Source organism: Metopolophium dirhodum, chromosome 5, assembly GCF_019925205.1.
Source record: "Metopolophium dirhodum isolate CAU chromosome 5, ASM1992520v1, whole genome shotgun sequence".
In the NCBI taxonomy this organism is placed as follows: Eukaryota; Metazoa; Arthropoda; class Insecta; order Hemiptera; family Aphididae; genus Metopolophium; species Metopolophium dirhodum.
The window spans coordinates 23,294,593-23,310,846 of NC_083564.1; the positions used below are offsets into that span (position 1 = coordinate 23,294,593).

The window sequence follows — 16,254 nt, forward strand, 5'->3', positions numbered from 1 at the left end:
TCCCTCAATATTTTTTTTTTTTTAAAGTTCCTTGTACTTTTGTTTGGTTTGTAGTAGAAATAATTTATTGTTTTATGTAAAATATCTCTTATAAGAATAAAAAAATAAAATATTTGGTGTTTTATAGAAGAGTTTGACCTTGTCTTTGAAACGATTTTTGGCACACCAATCTACTCATGTTTTTTTTTTCAAAATCAACGATAAGTATAATTCATGGGTTGTTTTTCGAGTAGTGGGTACGCAAAACACTCACTTAGTATCTACTATTTTACTACCTATCCAATAATAATAAATCTAGTTTTGTTTTAATTATAATATTTATAGTAAAATTATTGCACGAAGTTTCTCGATTTTATAAATTGAACAAAAAAAAATAACCTTTAAATAAAATATTCTCAGTATGTGGAATGTCGTTACTTCAACAGAAATTCAAAAATTCAAACTAGACTCCCAATTTGTGAAATTAGTAAAATGGATGTTACATAGTATTAATTATCTTCACCGAAATATCTCTTATCCAACTACAAAAAATAAGAATACATTTATAAAGCAAAGGTTCCCAAACTGTGGGTCGTGATCATATATATTTTTGGCAGGTCTAGTAATGTTATAACATATTTAGGTATATATATTTTTTATGTCATGTAAAATATACATAATTTATTATATAAATGTAAAAAAATAAATGGTTTTTGTAAATAAGAGCATACTTTTATACAGTATAACCGTGTAACTATGATTTACTACTTTATACAATTATTACGTTTCTCTGATGTCCGAATTTAGTTTTATCATTGATCGTTGTCCGTGACGATCACGAAGTACTTATACAGAGTGAAGTGTCATCACGATGTTGTCAGACTAAAAGTTATCGCAAAGATAGCGATTATCGATTAAAAAATTTAATGTTGAAACAAATTTATGTGGCGAAACTAAATATCGTCCAATCGTTGTTATATTGTGATTTTTAAGTCGATACAATTTGTTCATACCATGAAAAGTTTGGGAATCTCTATCATAAAGCATCTTCTAGCCAGAAGAACTAAAATTACGCTTTTTTTAATCTTAATTTACAAAAAGTCCATTCATAAATTTTTCAAATTCAATGACTTTGTACTTATTCAACGAATAATAATATGTCACCAGCTTTTGTCTATTTGTAACATGACCGGTGTTATTTTAGCACCACATATTTAGGTGTATATAATTTTTGGGATAATTAATATTATTATTATTTTTTATTAGTTGACATTTTCAAATAGAAGACCTGAAAATATTTTACTAGAGCACCTAACCATTTTGTTATATAACTCATATGATTCTAAATATTCAAATCAAAAACTTAAAATTCTTGCTATAAAAAAAATATTATAATGGTATAATAATATAATATGGTATTTATATTATAAAGTCAATCAGCCCATATCTTAGGTATTAGTTCTTATAAATTATTAGTCATCATAAAACTATATAGAAAGTGATACCAAATGTTGTAAGGCATCTTTAAATTTTTAAGTAGAGTAATAAATCGAGATTGAACTACCCTAATGGAGGGATGTCATATTTACGTAAAAGGATAGGATATGACTTCCTAATTACATCCTATTAAATATGTATTTATTTATAATTTATATTGCAACGTTTGATATAATTCGCATCTCTAGAACAACACTGCCATAACTCAAAATGTAGTTTTGAGAAAAATCAATTTGAAGTTTGAATCTAAGATATTTTAAACAGTTCTTTACTTATGCGTTTTAAAAAATAAACACTTCAATACTTTACAATATGACTATTTCAAATCTCATGAAATATTTTCTTAAACCCAAAAAGTTATATATAAGAGTTACAATTTTTTTAAGTAAATGCAAAACTGCAAAACTGCCATATTTTGAGATATGGCTGCATGCATACACTGAAATTGATTTTAAGACAGTCATAATATACGAAAATATGGCAGCAGTATTCAATTTCATATTGTGGCTGCAATATCACAAATTATAAAATGCAATACCACTAAACTTTAAACATTTCTATTTTGCAATCAACATATTTACATATCCACAATAATTAGTTTTTATTTAATGCAAAAACGCCACAAATCGAAATCTTGAATTTTGACTTTAGTGATTAATTGGATAAATTAAAATAAGTATACTGCCATTAAGACATAATGGAAATATGGCTCTCTTGCTATGAAATTTGAATTTATCTAAACATTAAATTCAATACTGACGCATATTTTAAGTTGTTAAATCAAAAATGATATTGAATGTAGCGTTCTTGCATTTTATAGAACTTTTTTCACTGTTTGAAAGTAGTCATAACTCAAAATTGATGTGAGTGGCGGCAGTCTTGTTCTAGAGGTGCGAATTTATTATAATTTACGTTGAAATGTATTTTCCGAAACTTGTTCAAAAGTTAATATTCTATACAAATATTTTAGTTATAAAATTGTAAAATCATTACTAACCTTTCCTTGCGCATCAACTGGAGCTTGTTTTTGTAACAGCAACTTGGTGACTTTAATGTTGCCGTACTTTGATGCCAAATGTAGTGGGGTAAACCCTTTTTTAGTGGTTGCTGTCACCGAGGCTTCATTCTCCAACAACACTGATGCAACCTGCCAACAAAAAAAGTCCAGTGTTTCTCATTCATTATCAGTCATTGTCAACTTATTAATTTGTGTACAATATTTTACAAAACTTAAGCTTGTTAAAAGTAGTTAATGCTGTTAGATATTTTTTCTATAAATAAATTCAAGCTTTTAAAATATACATTGCATCAGTGTTGTGAAGCTAAAGCCTGTGCCCATGATAAATAGTTTACAGCCAATAAGTCAATATAAAATCATAATAAATAATATATTATTGCGTTAGGATAGTTAGGCTAATAATATATAGCCACATTTAGATATGGTAGGAAAAATGGAAAATATTTATAAGAATAACAAAATTTCAGGACTTACCTAATCAATGAATATCGATTTTACCAAGTACCAAGTGACTTGCTTGATTTTTGAAGATAAAAGAAATTTAGATTGGAAAAATGACATTTTAATTGCGGTGGCTTGACAAAAAAAAAAATAGGCAAAGCGAACAAAAACGTGTTTATAAATATTTAATATTTTTTTTTTAATTTAAGAAAACAACAATGACAATGATTAAGCATAAAATATTCACATCCATATACTAGTTTTGTTTTTAACGGTGATTAAACTATTATAAAAAGATGTCTTTTGAATTTTAACAACGATTAAGAGATCAAAACAATGCTATAATATAACATTTATGTCATGTAAACTTTTATGAAACTTAAAAAAAAAAACTAACAGCACTATATTAAATATATTATAATATATCATCATCATCTAGTATGACAACTTTTTTAAGGTTATAAATGTAAATCTATTATATTTTCTAATTTCTAACATTCACAGTAATAATAATTAAACCGTATAACAATAATATTTATAAGTGCAAATTTGCTAAATAATAATATAATATAATCATATTATATAGTTTAATTATTTACTTAATTATTAACTAAATGAAAAAAAAAATTGATTTTCAACTTAATATTGGGTCTACGTATAATATAGTGAATCACTGAACCATATACAATCAAGTAGTATCATTTAGTTGTGAATTTGGAAATAAAAAATAAAAATATGAATAATTTATTAATATATTATGCACAATTTGATCAAAATATTTTAGTAAAATTTAAAGTATTAAATTATACATCAAATTATAAACTTGATAATTTACGTATTGAATCGCAAACCTACTTATTACATAAAGGAAGGTTATAATGGGTTAGGCTTGACGATTAATACGAAAGTAATACTGATTTTTAAATGTCATAAATTAAAAAACAAATGTCTAATTTGGCACAGTACGTATATTTTCCTCATCTCTTATTGCTTTTTTAATTTATATGTATTCAATATTAAATTAGATTATTTATTTTTATTTACGAAGAATACGAACACATTTCGATGAAAATAATATGGCAGTGAATCCTTTGTTCAGAATTAAATTATGTCATACTCAAAGTAATTAATCGACGACATTTTAGAAGGACACTTAATTCATATTCTTATAACCGACAATTTTTTTTAAAAAACTCAGTTAAAGCTTACTCAAATTGTTATTGGCACCGAAATTTGAATTTGAATACGTAATTACCTTTAATTTACAAATTTAATTTATTTTAGAATAGTAATATTTGTAGCATATTTTTAACTCGAATATTAAAATCACTTGAGTAATAATTTCAGAATTATTTTATACGTATAATTATTATATTGATACAATTATTATGGTCTATAAATAACTGATTGGTCAAAATTTAATTAAAACAAAGACATTGGGTATTTCTGATGGTGATTAAATATTTTACCGATTAAATATCACCAGTTTTTCTCGATCCAATAAGGACGTACGCTGAACTCTAGTACCAAATATTATGATATAAAGATAATTATAAGGAAAGACTCACAATAATTTAATCGTTTTAAATAAAATATTCTCTTCTAACAGACCAAAACTTATCAAGCAAATATGTTGTGTCCACGTGATCCATAATGCGTTTCATAATCAGTGCTCTTACCTCCTCCTGGCCCTCTTTAGAGGCAATATGTAGAGCGGTGTATAGATCTTTCGTGGTCGAATCGACTGCCGCGCCGTGAGCTAACAGCAACATTACGATGTCCACGTTACCCAATCTGGAAGCTATGTGAAGCGGCGTTTGTTTCTCCTGCACAATAAACGAAAAATATAAAATATGACTCAATAGTCCGACCATAGTGTAGACACACGATTCACACGTACTCTAGCCCTGGCGTCCACTTGAGCTCCGTTGCGGAGCAATATCCGTATGATGTCTGTCTGATTGGCCCTGGCAGCCAGATGCAATGGCGTCTCTCCTCTCACCGTCGGCAGGTCCGGGTTGGCCTCGTGTTGCAACAGGAATATCACAATGTTCATGCAGCCCATGAAACTGGCGACGTGCAATGGAGTGAGACCGGACTATACGAAAAACAATAATAATCGTTATAAAAATCGATTGATATATCATAAGTTCGCGTATTTTCGGTCTGTCAAATCGACCGCAACAGACCGAGTCGTTTATATATCGTATATGATTGGGACATTGGGTACATAGACTCAGGTAGGTATGCTCACTTCCGTAGTCGCCTCCAAGCTCGCGTTGTACTTGAGTAGCAGCTCCACAACTTTGATGCGGTTCTTCTTGCACGCGATGTGCAACGGCGTAAAACCGTTCAACGCCCTGGCATCGGGATCCGCGTGTTTCTCCAACAAGAGTTTGGCCACCCGGATGTGTCCACAGTGGGCGGCCACGTGAAGACCGGTCAAATAATCAACGGTCACGTCGTCGACCGGAGCGTTGTTGGACAATAGCACTTTAGCGGCTTCGACGTGATCTCCTTGGGCCGCCATGTGCAATGCCGCCAAACCGTTCTACAAATTGTAAAAAAAAACATATTTTACAACTTTGATTTTTCTTTCCTTTTCAAAAACGAATGAAAACCATTTCAAAAAATTTTTATTATTATTATCAGTGTTCATAAGTGCATGCTCTAAAAAATGCCTAAATAAGCATGCACTTATGCATTAAAAACTGGCAAAATATAAATTGAAATATGCCTTAATAAATTCAGAAATATGTATTTATATCCACTAATAATCTAAAATTGTGTTCTAAAAATATGAGGATTAAAACAAGGAGAAATCATAACCAATTTTTTAAATAACAAGAAATATCAATTCATATTTTTAAAAGTTTTATTTTTAATCATTTTAGGTTGCGACAATTCCCATGCAGTGAAAAAATATAAATTATGGTATTTGTCATAAGATTTTGGTTTTTTCATAGTATTTCAATAAAAAAATTTACGTTATTACATAATTGTCAATAGGAATATCAAAATTATAAATAATATGCCCAACAAAATAACCATGGTACCTTAAAATGGATTTCTATGTCATATAACATTAAATACAACTTAGCAAGATTGATATGCGAATTCATGAACTTACGAACCCTGATTATTATTATTATGTATATCATAATAATATTATTAGGAGCTTAGTTTTTATAATGAATTTAAAATAACTAATGAATCGTATGATCCACACCAACCTTGGTCTTTGAACTGATTGGAGCATTTCTTTGTAAAAGCATGTCAATAACTTGGTCGTGTCCGGATCTTGCAGCGCAATGTAAAGCTGTTAAACCATCTCTAGTTTTAGCTTCAATATTTGCACCGCTTTCGAGTAACAAAGATACCATGTTGCTTTTACCCCATTTCGCTGCTACGTGTAATGGAGTTATGTTATGCTATTCCAAAAGAATTTTAATTAATTTTTATATTCATTGTAACCTAAATAGTTAGTTAAGTTTCGTACTTTAGCAGAGTAGTTGACGTCAGCGCCTTTAGCAAGGAGAAGTTTAGCAATACCGTCGTTTCCATAATGTGAAGCAATATGTAATGGAGTAAATCCACTTTTAGATGTTACGTCTGGATTATGATCATTCTATACGTCAAAAATTATATTTTTAATAAAACAATTCGATTGTATGTAATAATTTCATAATTTAAATCAATATTTATTATTTACTTGAAGGAGTAAATCTGCGGCCTTGCAATCGTCTTTTTTTGCTGCAATATGCAATGCAGGGAGACGCACTTTACCTTTGGTATCATTTTCTAATAACACCGTTACTACCTTTTCATGACCTTGTTGCATTGCAACAGCGCATGGTGTAAATCCATCCTAAAAAGAAACCATTTTCAGTTATCAAATGGATTATTCGTACTTAACGTTTTTTTCCCACGTCATACCTCAGTTGCCAGATTTTGATTGGCCCCATTTGCTAACAAATACTTAACAACTCTGTCGTGATTTTCTTGCGCAGCCATATACAAAGGGGTGAAACCATTTTGACTTTGCACATTCACCAATGCGCCATGTTCCACAAGGGTGACCACCACATCATATTGCCCCGCTAAAAACACATAATTTATGTTAATTGTTGAAAAAAAAACGGAATATTTATTGTATACCAAGAGAAGCAATATGAAGTGCAGTATTTCCTTTTTTTGTTGCCGAGTTTACGTTAGCGCCCCTTTTCAATAACTCTTTTACAATTTCCAAATGCCCGTCTTTTGAAGCCAAATGCAGAGCATTCAAACCGTTCTGAAAATAAACAATAAGATGAATATATTTTTACAAGAGGTACAAATCATTCTAAACACTTACAGAGTTAGATGTATTTATATCGATTTTGTTTTTCAAGTGTTCAATGACTTTATCAAGGTTCCCGGATCGTGCCGCTCTTAAAAACGAAGAGGTATTCCCCTCCGCCTGTAAAATTATATATATCATTATACAAATTATATAATTAAATGTAACTACTAATATAGTAATATAAGTAATACAAATAAATTAAATTATCATATAGGTAATATATTAGTATTGTAATTATAAATAATAACATATTAGTGGATAATGCATAATATTTACATCTACAGTAAATTAAATATGGGTCATTATAACCAATCTACGGATTGAAAAATTAGATATTATACATTTTACATTAATTAAATAGATAAAAATAGCTGTGGAAAAAAGATTAAAAAAAAAACTACTGAATAATTTACTTGCGTATATTAAAGTAAGTTATAGCTTATAGAACCATGGTTCCAAAAAATATTTTATTAATTAGATAGGTAAATATATTAATATGACTTTTGTTAATAAGACTATATTTAGACGTATTACTATTTAAATAATATACGATTGTGATTAGTATTTATGTATATACTATACTGTATAACTAATTAGTAATGAGGTACTATACAGTATAATAATTAAACAATGTTTGTATAATGTATATAATTATTACATATATGTATAGAACAGTCAATAACTTTAGAACTTTTTTTCGTGTACCTAATCAAGTGACGAGACTCGGATTACGCCCTACTAAAATATTAAATTATACATAGCCCTTTCATAAAATTATTATCAAAACAAATAAGCATCCAAATTAATTGGGTTTAATAGAATATCATCGTTTTACAATAATATAATTTTTTTTCTGAAGGTTACGTTTTTTGGAGCCGTTACATTAATTTGTCAATTTTCTACGTTTCTTTATCGAACGATTAAAACGGAACAAAGTTTTCTCATACGAGTCCATCATTTATTTATTTTAGCGGTAATATATTCGTATAAAACAGCGGCGAAATTGTATGTATTCAATATTTTTTATCAATATTATATATCCATCGTAAAATGAATGTACATAAGAAAAACGAAGTTTATCAAGAGTGTAATAAATTATAATTTATAAGTGATAGGTAAGCACTATTAACCAAAATAGCCTTATTATTATTATTATAAAATATATTATTTTACTTAGGTAATAACGATAATGACAATATCATTATATACGGTTTATTTACACGAGATAAAATACCAAACAATTGAAGGCAGTCGTTAAATGCACGTAGTTCCGATTTAATGCTTAGCTTCGTATATATGGTGTGATGACTGATGGCCAACATCAGACATCAGTGCGTAATGAGTATTGATTTCATGTCAAAATCATAAAGACTTCATTACGAGACGTCATATTAAAAATAAGTATAGCACGATCAGATGATGAAATAAAATATGAAATATGTTAAAAGGATATCAGTGTAACACTTGTTGTATGTAAATTGTTATCCTACACAGACCTCAATATTAAAATTATTAAAAAAACTATTATCATCATAATTTATAGGTTCTTAATAATTTAAGAAATTTAAATATCGAAAAAATCCTATAAGCTTTACGGCACCATTACGAATTAATACTATTTTTTGCAATCGGTATATTATATACCTATCGTTTACCGAATTTCAACGGTTTGGCTACAGAACTAGAAAGGCGAAGCGCTGTTTCGTATATTATTGTGCGAATAAATAGGGAAAAATAATAATAATGTTTCGCCAAAATTCTTTTTTTAACACGACGATACACAATCAAAACTCTTACTTGTCCGGTTTCGGTGACCATGTCCACCCACGCCGCGGACCGCGGTGCGTATACTACTCAACGAATTGTCTTAGTGATACAACTATATAATATTATTAATAATATAACAACAAGTAAATTGTGTCTGAATTACGCCATTTGTGTGCCGGTGTTGCCGCGTACGGCACCGATACTAAACTGGCCCCTTCGAGCTTATCGCCGGCGACGAGACGGCCAACACCTCCCCTGTGCGACGCCCTCACCCAAATGTCATTACTGAAAAAGCCCCCAACTGGTCAATGCTGCCAACCCCCACGGGCGTAACTAGTGCGCGCACTTGCTGCAAATGCCACATTTGTGTATGTGTGTGTGTGTGTGTGTGTGTGTGTGTGTGTATGACCTCCACAAGGGATGGATATACCTATATGCGGGTTAAGCCTATTGAACATGTATTTAAAAAAAAGAAGAATTATAAGAAAAAGTACAATAATAAGAACAATACGAAATAATTTGTAAGAAATTTAAAAAAAAAAAAATGTTATTATTTTTTTTTATTTTGAACTTTAACCTTTTGAAACGTTTGACTTATCGATTAAAACGTTAACACAATGAGGCTACACGAAAACTTTTATTTATTTTTATAAAAACAACTCGACTAAATTTTAAGATCATTATTTTTTAAATTATTTAATACACCAACATAATATTTCTTGTTTTCGTAATTTATGGATAAAAATAATTGTGTGGCAATTAGATTTATATTCTTTGAAGAAACTTAAAATACAAAATGTTTGATATGTGTTCAAAAATATCTTCATTTTTCATGAATTATATTTAACAGTACAAAATTAAACTGAAATAATTAAAAAATTAAATTACCATATGAACACGATACGTCGACACACTTAAATTTATTATGTCTACTTTACTGAAATAAATAATAATTTCCTAATGAGCCATTAATGATTTCAATCGCAAACATTTACTGTTAATTGCCATTATGTCTTTGAAATAGGTACCTTATAATTCAATTGCTTTATACTTGAAAATTAGCTTGATATTGTAAATTATAATATGTAACTATGTAAGGGTGGTTTATTTAAACAGGTCTAAGATGTCCGATAAGAATGTCAAGATTTAAAAAACAAACTTGTCATTTTTGAACTTGACAAAAAGTTAATGAACTTGAGCTTTTAATATTTGTATACTAATTCCTGGTTCACGATCTTGTACAAATTTTAAATTATATATTTCAATTGTACAAGTGTCTTAGACACGAAACAAACGTGGTCTTTGAGAAGCGTTTGCTTCTCGATTTTTTTTAATATTTAGGGTTGGGTGGGTGGTTATGAAAGTGAAAAACGATTACTAAATAATAATAGTAGGTACTTGTGTTTATCATAAATTGTTGGTGGGCGGATGGGTGGTGGGTCAATTTTATATTACTTATGGGTTATTTTAGGTTCACCACTGAATAACACTATGTACACGGAAATATCGTATGTACGACACGACGACGTCAATACGACAATATTAAATATTAGTAATATGATATTTATTTATATTTAATATTATATAGTATAGTATAGTATAGGTGATCTCGACGATGCGCAATCGGATTGATCCCTGCTACGCACGCCACGCGAGTTGGACAATATATATACACCTATCCTCCTTTGCATGTCCTATGTAGGTACAGTGGGTATCCCAATGTCGGGAAAATTGTGCAATAATTCGACAAACGGTTGCCGCCGCACTATATATCATGCCCGTGCGCGTATACCATATACCGGTGATGGGGTGCGGAGGTCGCGTGCTTTTAGGTTGGTAATGCGTGCGAGAGCACAATAAAAAACACGAATCCAGCGACTGCCGTCGGTCGGGGTGTAGGTGTAGCGCGGCGTTTTATATCGAACGGCGTCGCCGCCAGCCGCGGCGGTCTGTGCAAAATCAATACGCGCCGCCGCCGCCGCCGTCACTGCAGCCGCGCGCGAGGGGTGTGCAGATTAGATCCGGTGCGGCGGCGGCGGCGGCGGCGGCGGCGGCAGCGGAACCCCAGGCCGGGGGAACGAACGAAAACTTACCCTACTCTCTTTATTAGCACAAATCTGGCAACGTCGGAGTGCGAATTTTCTGACGTATATATCGTATATAATATATTATAATTTCACACCCCCCCGCCTGCATGGACTATATGTACAATATATATATACGCGGCTATGAATTTATGCGATGGCTATAAGTCACAACTCGTAATAAATAAACGGCGAGTTTCCAAACTCGATTAATTTGTGAAAAAGTTGAAATTTAATTTTTCCGCCATCAATTAAAAAATATTAAAACTGTGAGTACCTACCTATAAACACCTGCAACCTTCGTTTCGAACAAAATAAAATGTTTAAAAAATTGTAATTCGTATTATTGTGTAATATTATGTAATAATATTATTTATTCATTTCTATTTTCTGTGAGTTTTCTCGGTGCTGAGTCGAAAACTTATCGATGTTTCCAGTAATAGGTTAGGTTAAAAAGTTAGGTAAAAATGTTTAAACACCATTCATCAATACATATTAATTATTATGGCGGGCGGTACCGTGGCGGTCATCATACCAGTCCTACAATCCTCTATGTTTTTAATATAACAAGGTATATTAAAGATATTGCGAATTGCCAAAAACACACCCTCGAGAAACTTGATTTTATAATAATGCAATATTTCTTAATGTCAGAACAATATTTTCAATCAACGACTAGGGTAAATCATCAATACCTATTATTTTAATCTCTGTAGCATGAATTATTATAATATAATAATATCAGCATAACGTCTCTGAAAAATTGAAATTTTATTGAGAGTTAAACCCACAAAGTTTAAACTTTAAATATCGTGTCAATAATAAAATATAATTAGTATCCGCATAATTCAACAATACGCGTCTATAATAATGTTGTATATTAGAATGTACATAAGGTAATAATTATCGTTTATACTTTATATGTGCCTATTTTATTAAATTTACGGAATAAAAACATTTATGTTTTCGTGACATTTGTACTTAAATAGTTATTATTAGCACTTAACATCAAATATCGATATTTTGAGTTAAATTGTAACAAATACAGTATAATATCAGTAGGAGACACAACACTTAAAAAAATTATATTGCATTATATTACGAATGCCACCTGATGATTCTTCATTGTATCAACTATCAAAGTATATAATATGTCCTACACAGAATAGTCGTAAACAGTAGGTAGGCACTCATAATATATATATATATATATATATATATATATATATATATATAGATTGATGATTGTCGTAATAATATTGTCGTGACCATTTTAAAAAATCGCATTCGAGTGGGCATACGACCTTATTAAATATAATAAATTAACATCGTAGTCTTGTTTCCCATGTCCCATTATCTTCATGGATCATTTTACTTACGATGCAATCTCAAGTTTGTAATTCAATATTATACTATAGATACGTAATATTTTAGTAATATAAAATTTGTATATAAGCGTGACGAATTTGAGACAATCGAAGATAAAAATAGAAAGAAAACATTTTATACAGGAAACCCTGCAGGTATATATTAAATACCAAATTTCTACCCTCAATATTAGAATATAAAATATGATATGTATATTCATTTTACCCATGTATAATGTGTATTGTATAGTCGTTTTATTGGCTATTGCAGTACTCATAATTTTCTGTTAATCGGATAAACTATTATAATAAATAGTGATTAGTTATTTTGCCTTAAATATAATTTTTTTGTTTTCGCTTGGTTTTAGTTAAATATAACTTTTAAGTTGTTATATTTAAAATTTTACATTTTCAATGTAAACTAATTTAAATTTTGTTTATTGCGTTTTTAAAAATTCTACATATTGTCATTTAGTGCAAGTACTTGGAACTTAATTAAAAACAAATACGCTTATTGAAATGCTAATAATAGATGGACAAAAAGTGTTAGCCAAATAACTAAACTATAGGTTACAAGTTTTCACGGTCAAGTGTAAACCTGAAGTACATTTATTTTTCACTCAGTCACAGTTTTTGAATAACAATGAAAATAATTTAAAATAATATATTGTGTTTATAACAAATAAAGTTTGGAGCGTAAGCAATGTCTTAACCTACTTTAGAGATGAATTATAAGAGTAGTTATATAAATTAGAACTAGGTATTATATGTCATTATATTATAACTCATAATATAACTAAAGGTCGAAACAATAATATTCTATTAAAATATCAGTTACCTATATGTATGTTTCCGGTGATCGAGCACTAATTTAAATCGGTTTTTAACTCGTGATGCTCGTTATCAATGAATTATGACGTAAGTATTGACTAATAAATATACCTAGTAGCAAATTTAGGAACAACGTACCTGAGAAATTGTACTAAATTCAAAAATTGTAAATGATAGAAATGTATGTAAAAACGGACAAAACACAATTCAATAAATAATACATTTATGTAATCTGCAGTTTGCTAATAGGTACACTATACAGATTTGTAATTTTCCCAAAATATTAATTTTTTGAACACTCTAATATACGAGTACCTGACACCCGAGTGCCATTTGTGTTTGATTCCCAAACTGTAATCGAGGCTAAATAAAAAATATTTTCTATATCCCAGAAAGTATTATCATTGCGTAATAATAATGTTATTTAAAAGCACACGCCACGCATATAATTTTACAATCAATGTATCTCCGTCGTTCGGTTTAGAATCAGCTACAACGCGACAGTAGGTGTACCTGCATCATTCTGCGATTCCGAATTCATACGTCATATGAATGAAAAAATAATTTATAAATTCATATCGGAAATACCTTTATTGTATACCGGCAGACTACAACGAAAATGTATAATATGATATCATAATATAATATATTTCTGCGACAGTTGTTTGCTCAACACGCACGTAGATATGATTTTTTAATACACTCGGAAATGGAAATAAAAACTATAGATATTTTATAACCAGGTAGTCTAACCTTTTGAAGCAATAAACTTCGATAATTTTTTTGCGATAAACATGCACAATCGAATATATATACGACGTTGATACTAAAAACTGAACGCACGTCTCTCAATTTAATATAAGTAATAAACCGAATAAATTTTTGGTAGATATGATAATTTTGATTTTACGGGTAAAATAAACATAATATTTAATATCATTAATCATAACATTTTAGCGACGTATGTAATTTTGATTTTCAGCCATCAAGTTTAATCTATATACATATTGTAATATATAAAATATAAATATAGAATGGTTATAAGTTTTGGTTAATAGATTCGTTTCAAAAGTGTATTAGGTCGTGCTACAACTTTACCAATGGGCAATGCGTCCTACACAACCATATGTAGCACAAACTGAACATTTAATATTCTCTTATTAAAAAATTATTTATTCACCTCTAAAGTGTTTTCTTCTACAACATTTCTGCGCTATAGCAAACTAGCGTCTACTTTTAGACTTTAGTGGAAACTATTGATTTCCTTAACATACTATAGGTATAAAGGTCAAATAGGACATACGAGCGGTAATTCACAGCTGCGTCTCGATTCACCTAACATCCATTTGTATTTTGTGTACAATAATATAGGTAATGTATGATACTGTCTGTTTTACATTCAGAACCATATTGTAAGTAGATACAATTGGATTTCGTCCAGGGTCACTGTATAGAAATATAAAAATACTTTTGCAGAATCAATATTCCGTTTAGTCAAAAAAGATAAAATTGAAATGAAAACGAATAAAAACAATAAATAAACAATATTATTTAATATTTTATGAGAAAATATAATAATAACGGGTAATCTCATTTTGTTCGTAGGTGACATGGTTCAACGAGCTTTATTAAAATAATATATTCACTTAAATGTCACCACTGCAGCATCATTCGTCGCCTATTAACAGTAACGTGTTTCCGAGCCAAAATGGCAATTGTTTTCCAACATTCCAAAATTAGATACACAGCAGATGATTTAAAAACGTGCAGTTTATAATACAATCAATATTTAGATGTTTTAGTCGCATCAAATACAAATTAACCTAATTTTGAACAAAATCATCAATAATAAATAAATTAAAACATTAACGCAATTGAATTTATGATATTTGTACCAACTTTTGAGTTGAATTACTTTATAGACACTATTTTGAGTTCATTTCTTATTGATTTTAATATTTTTCTATAGCAATGCAATCATATATTTGATAATATTTATAGAATTATAATGCCTACTTATAATATTATATTGTAAATAGGTACCTAGTACCTACACAAAAATCTAAAAAAAATGTACAAGCTAAATCTACAAGCTTTAATTTACTATATCAAACAGAATAAACTATAAAACTATAATATTAGGTGTAAGTATGAAACAACATGGTACTTTTTATAAAAAAAATCGCTTTCGTGTTTTTAGGTTGTAAAATACATTCAATTCTAATATAATTTAAAACTAACTACGTTTTTTTCTTGTTAATGTTTTCTGCGCTTAATTTCTCCAGAGAATTTGTATTGTCCAATGTTTCGTACGTGCTCGAAACCATTAGGAAATGACGTATTAAAATATTGTTTATATTCTATACTAATAATATATGTAATTTTATATAAATAATATATAAACTCGCGACTAGATCTTTGAACGATATTAATGTAAGCAATGATGTTCTTTAATATTTCTTATAATATTTTCGTAAAAAGTATATTATAGAACCACTTTCGTTAAGTTGTACCTAACTTATAAGTTTGTTCAAAAATACATATAGATAGTCGATTATAAATTATTATCAACAAGTTAATCAAATAGTTTATTGTCAATAATTATATATCACTAATAACAACTAAATATCTTACGAGTGATATGGCAATAAAACAACTAAACATAATATCTGATATTTTCTGGTATTGTTTGATCAAATACCCATAAGTACTTAGTCAAACTTAAATATTTAAAAAAAAAAATCCTTACTGATGGATTGTAGTTAACCTAGAGTAAGTTGATATGTCGTAATCACTAGCAATCAATTTGGTTTTTTGAACTAAACAAATAAAATTGGCATATTATTTTGAACTAAGTATGCAGGGCAGCTGTAGCTTGTGGTAGTATTTAAAATTGTATTTCCATCAAATGACAATTTATTTCTACGT

The 16,254-nt window shown here is 29.4% G+C and overlaps 1 protein-coding gene across 14 annotated transcripts in view; it reads right to left on the minus strand.

The window, feature by feature from the left end:
* LOC132944446 (ankyrin-3-like) overlaps positions 1 to 16,254 on the minus strand; it is a 117,764-nt gene that overhangs the window by 89,398 nt on the left and 12,112 nt on the right. For 11 of the 14 annotated variants that reach the window (XM_061013775.1, XM_061013788.1, XM_061013787.1 and 8 more), the window contains 10 exons: positions 7,290 to 7,394; positions 7,094 to 7,226; positions 6,872 to 7,035; positions 6,648 to 6,803; positions 6,435 to 6,563; positions 6,169 to 6,366; positions 5,190 to 5,486; positions 4,836 to 5,033; positions 4,615 to 4,761; positions 2,474 to 2,623 (listed from right to left, as the gene is read on the minus strand). In XM_061013775.1, the coding sequence (XP_060869758.1) occupies positions 2,474 to 2,623; positions 4,615 to 4,761; positions 4,836 to 5,033; positions 5,190 to 5,486; positions 6,169 to 6,366; positions 6,435 to 6,563; positions 6,648 to 6,803; positions 6,872 to 7,035; positions 7,094 to 7,226; positions 7,290 to 7,394 (1,677 nt within the window). Of the gene's footprint in view, positions 1 to 2,473; positions 2,624 to 4,614; positions 4,762 to 4,835; positions 5,034 to 5,189; positions 5,487 to 6,168; positions 6,367 to 6,434; positions 6,564 to 6,647; positions 6,804 to 6,871; positions 7,036 to 7,093; positions 7,227 to 7,289; positions 7,395 to 9,074; positions 9,262 to 16,254 lie in introns of those variants that run through there. The other 3 variants (XM_061013780.1, XM_061013777.1, XM_061013791.1) reach the window with 1 other exon arrangement.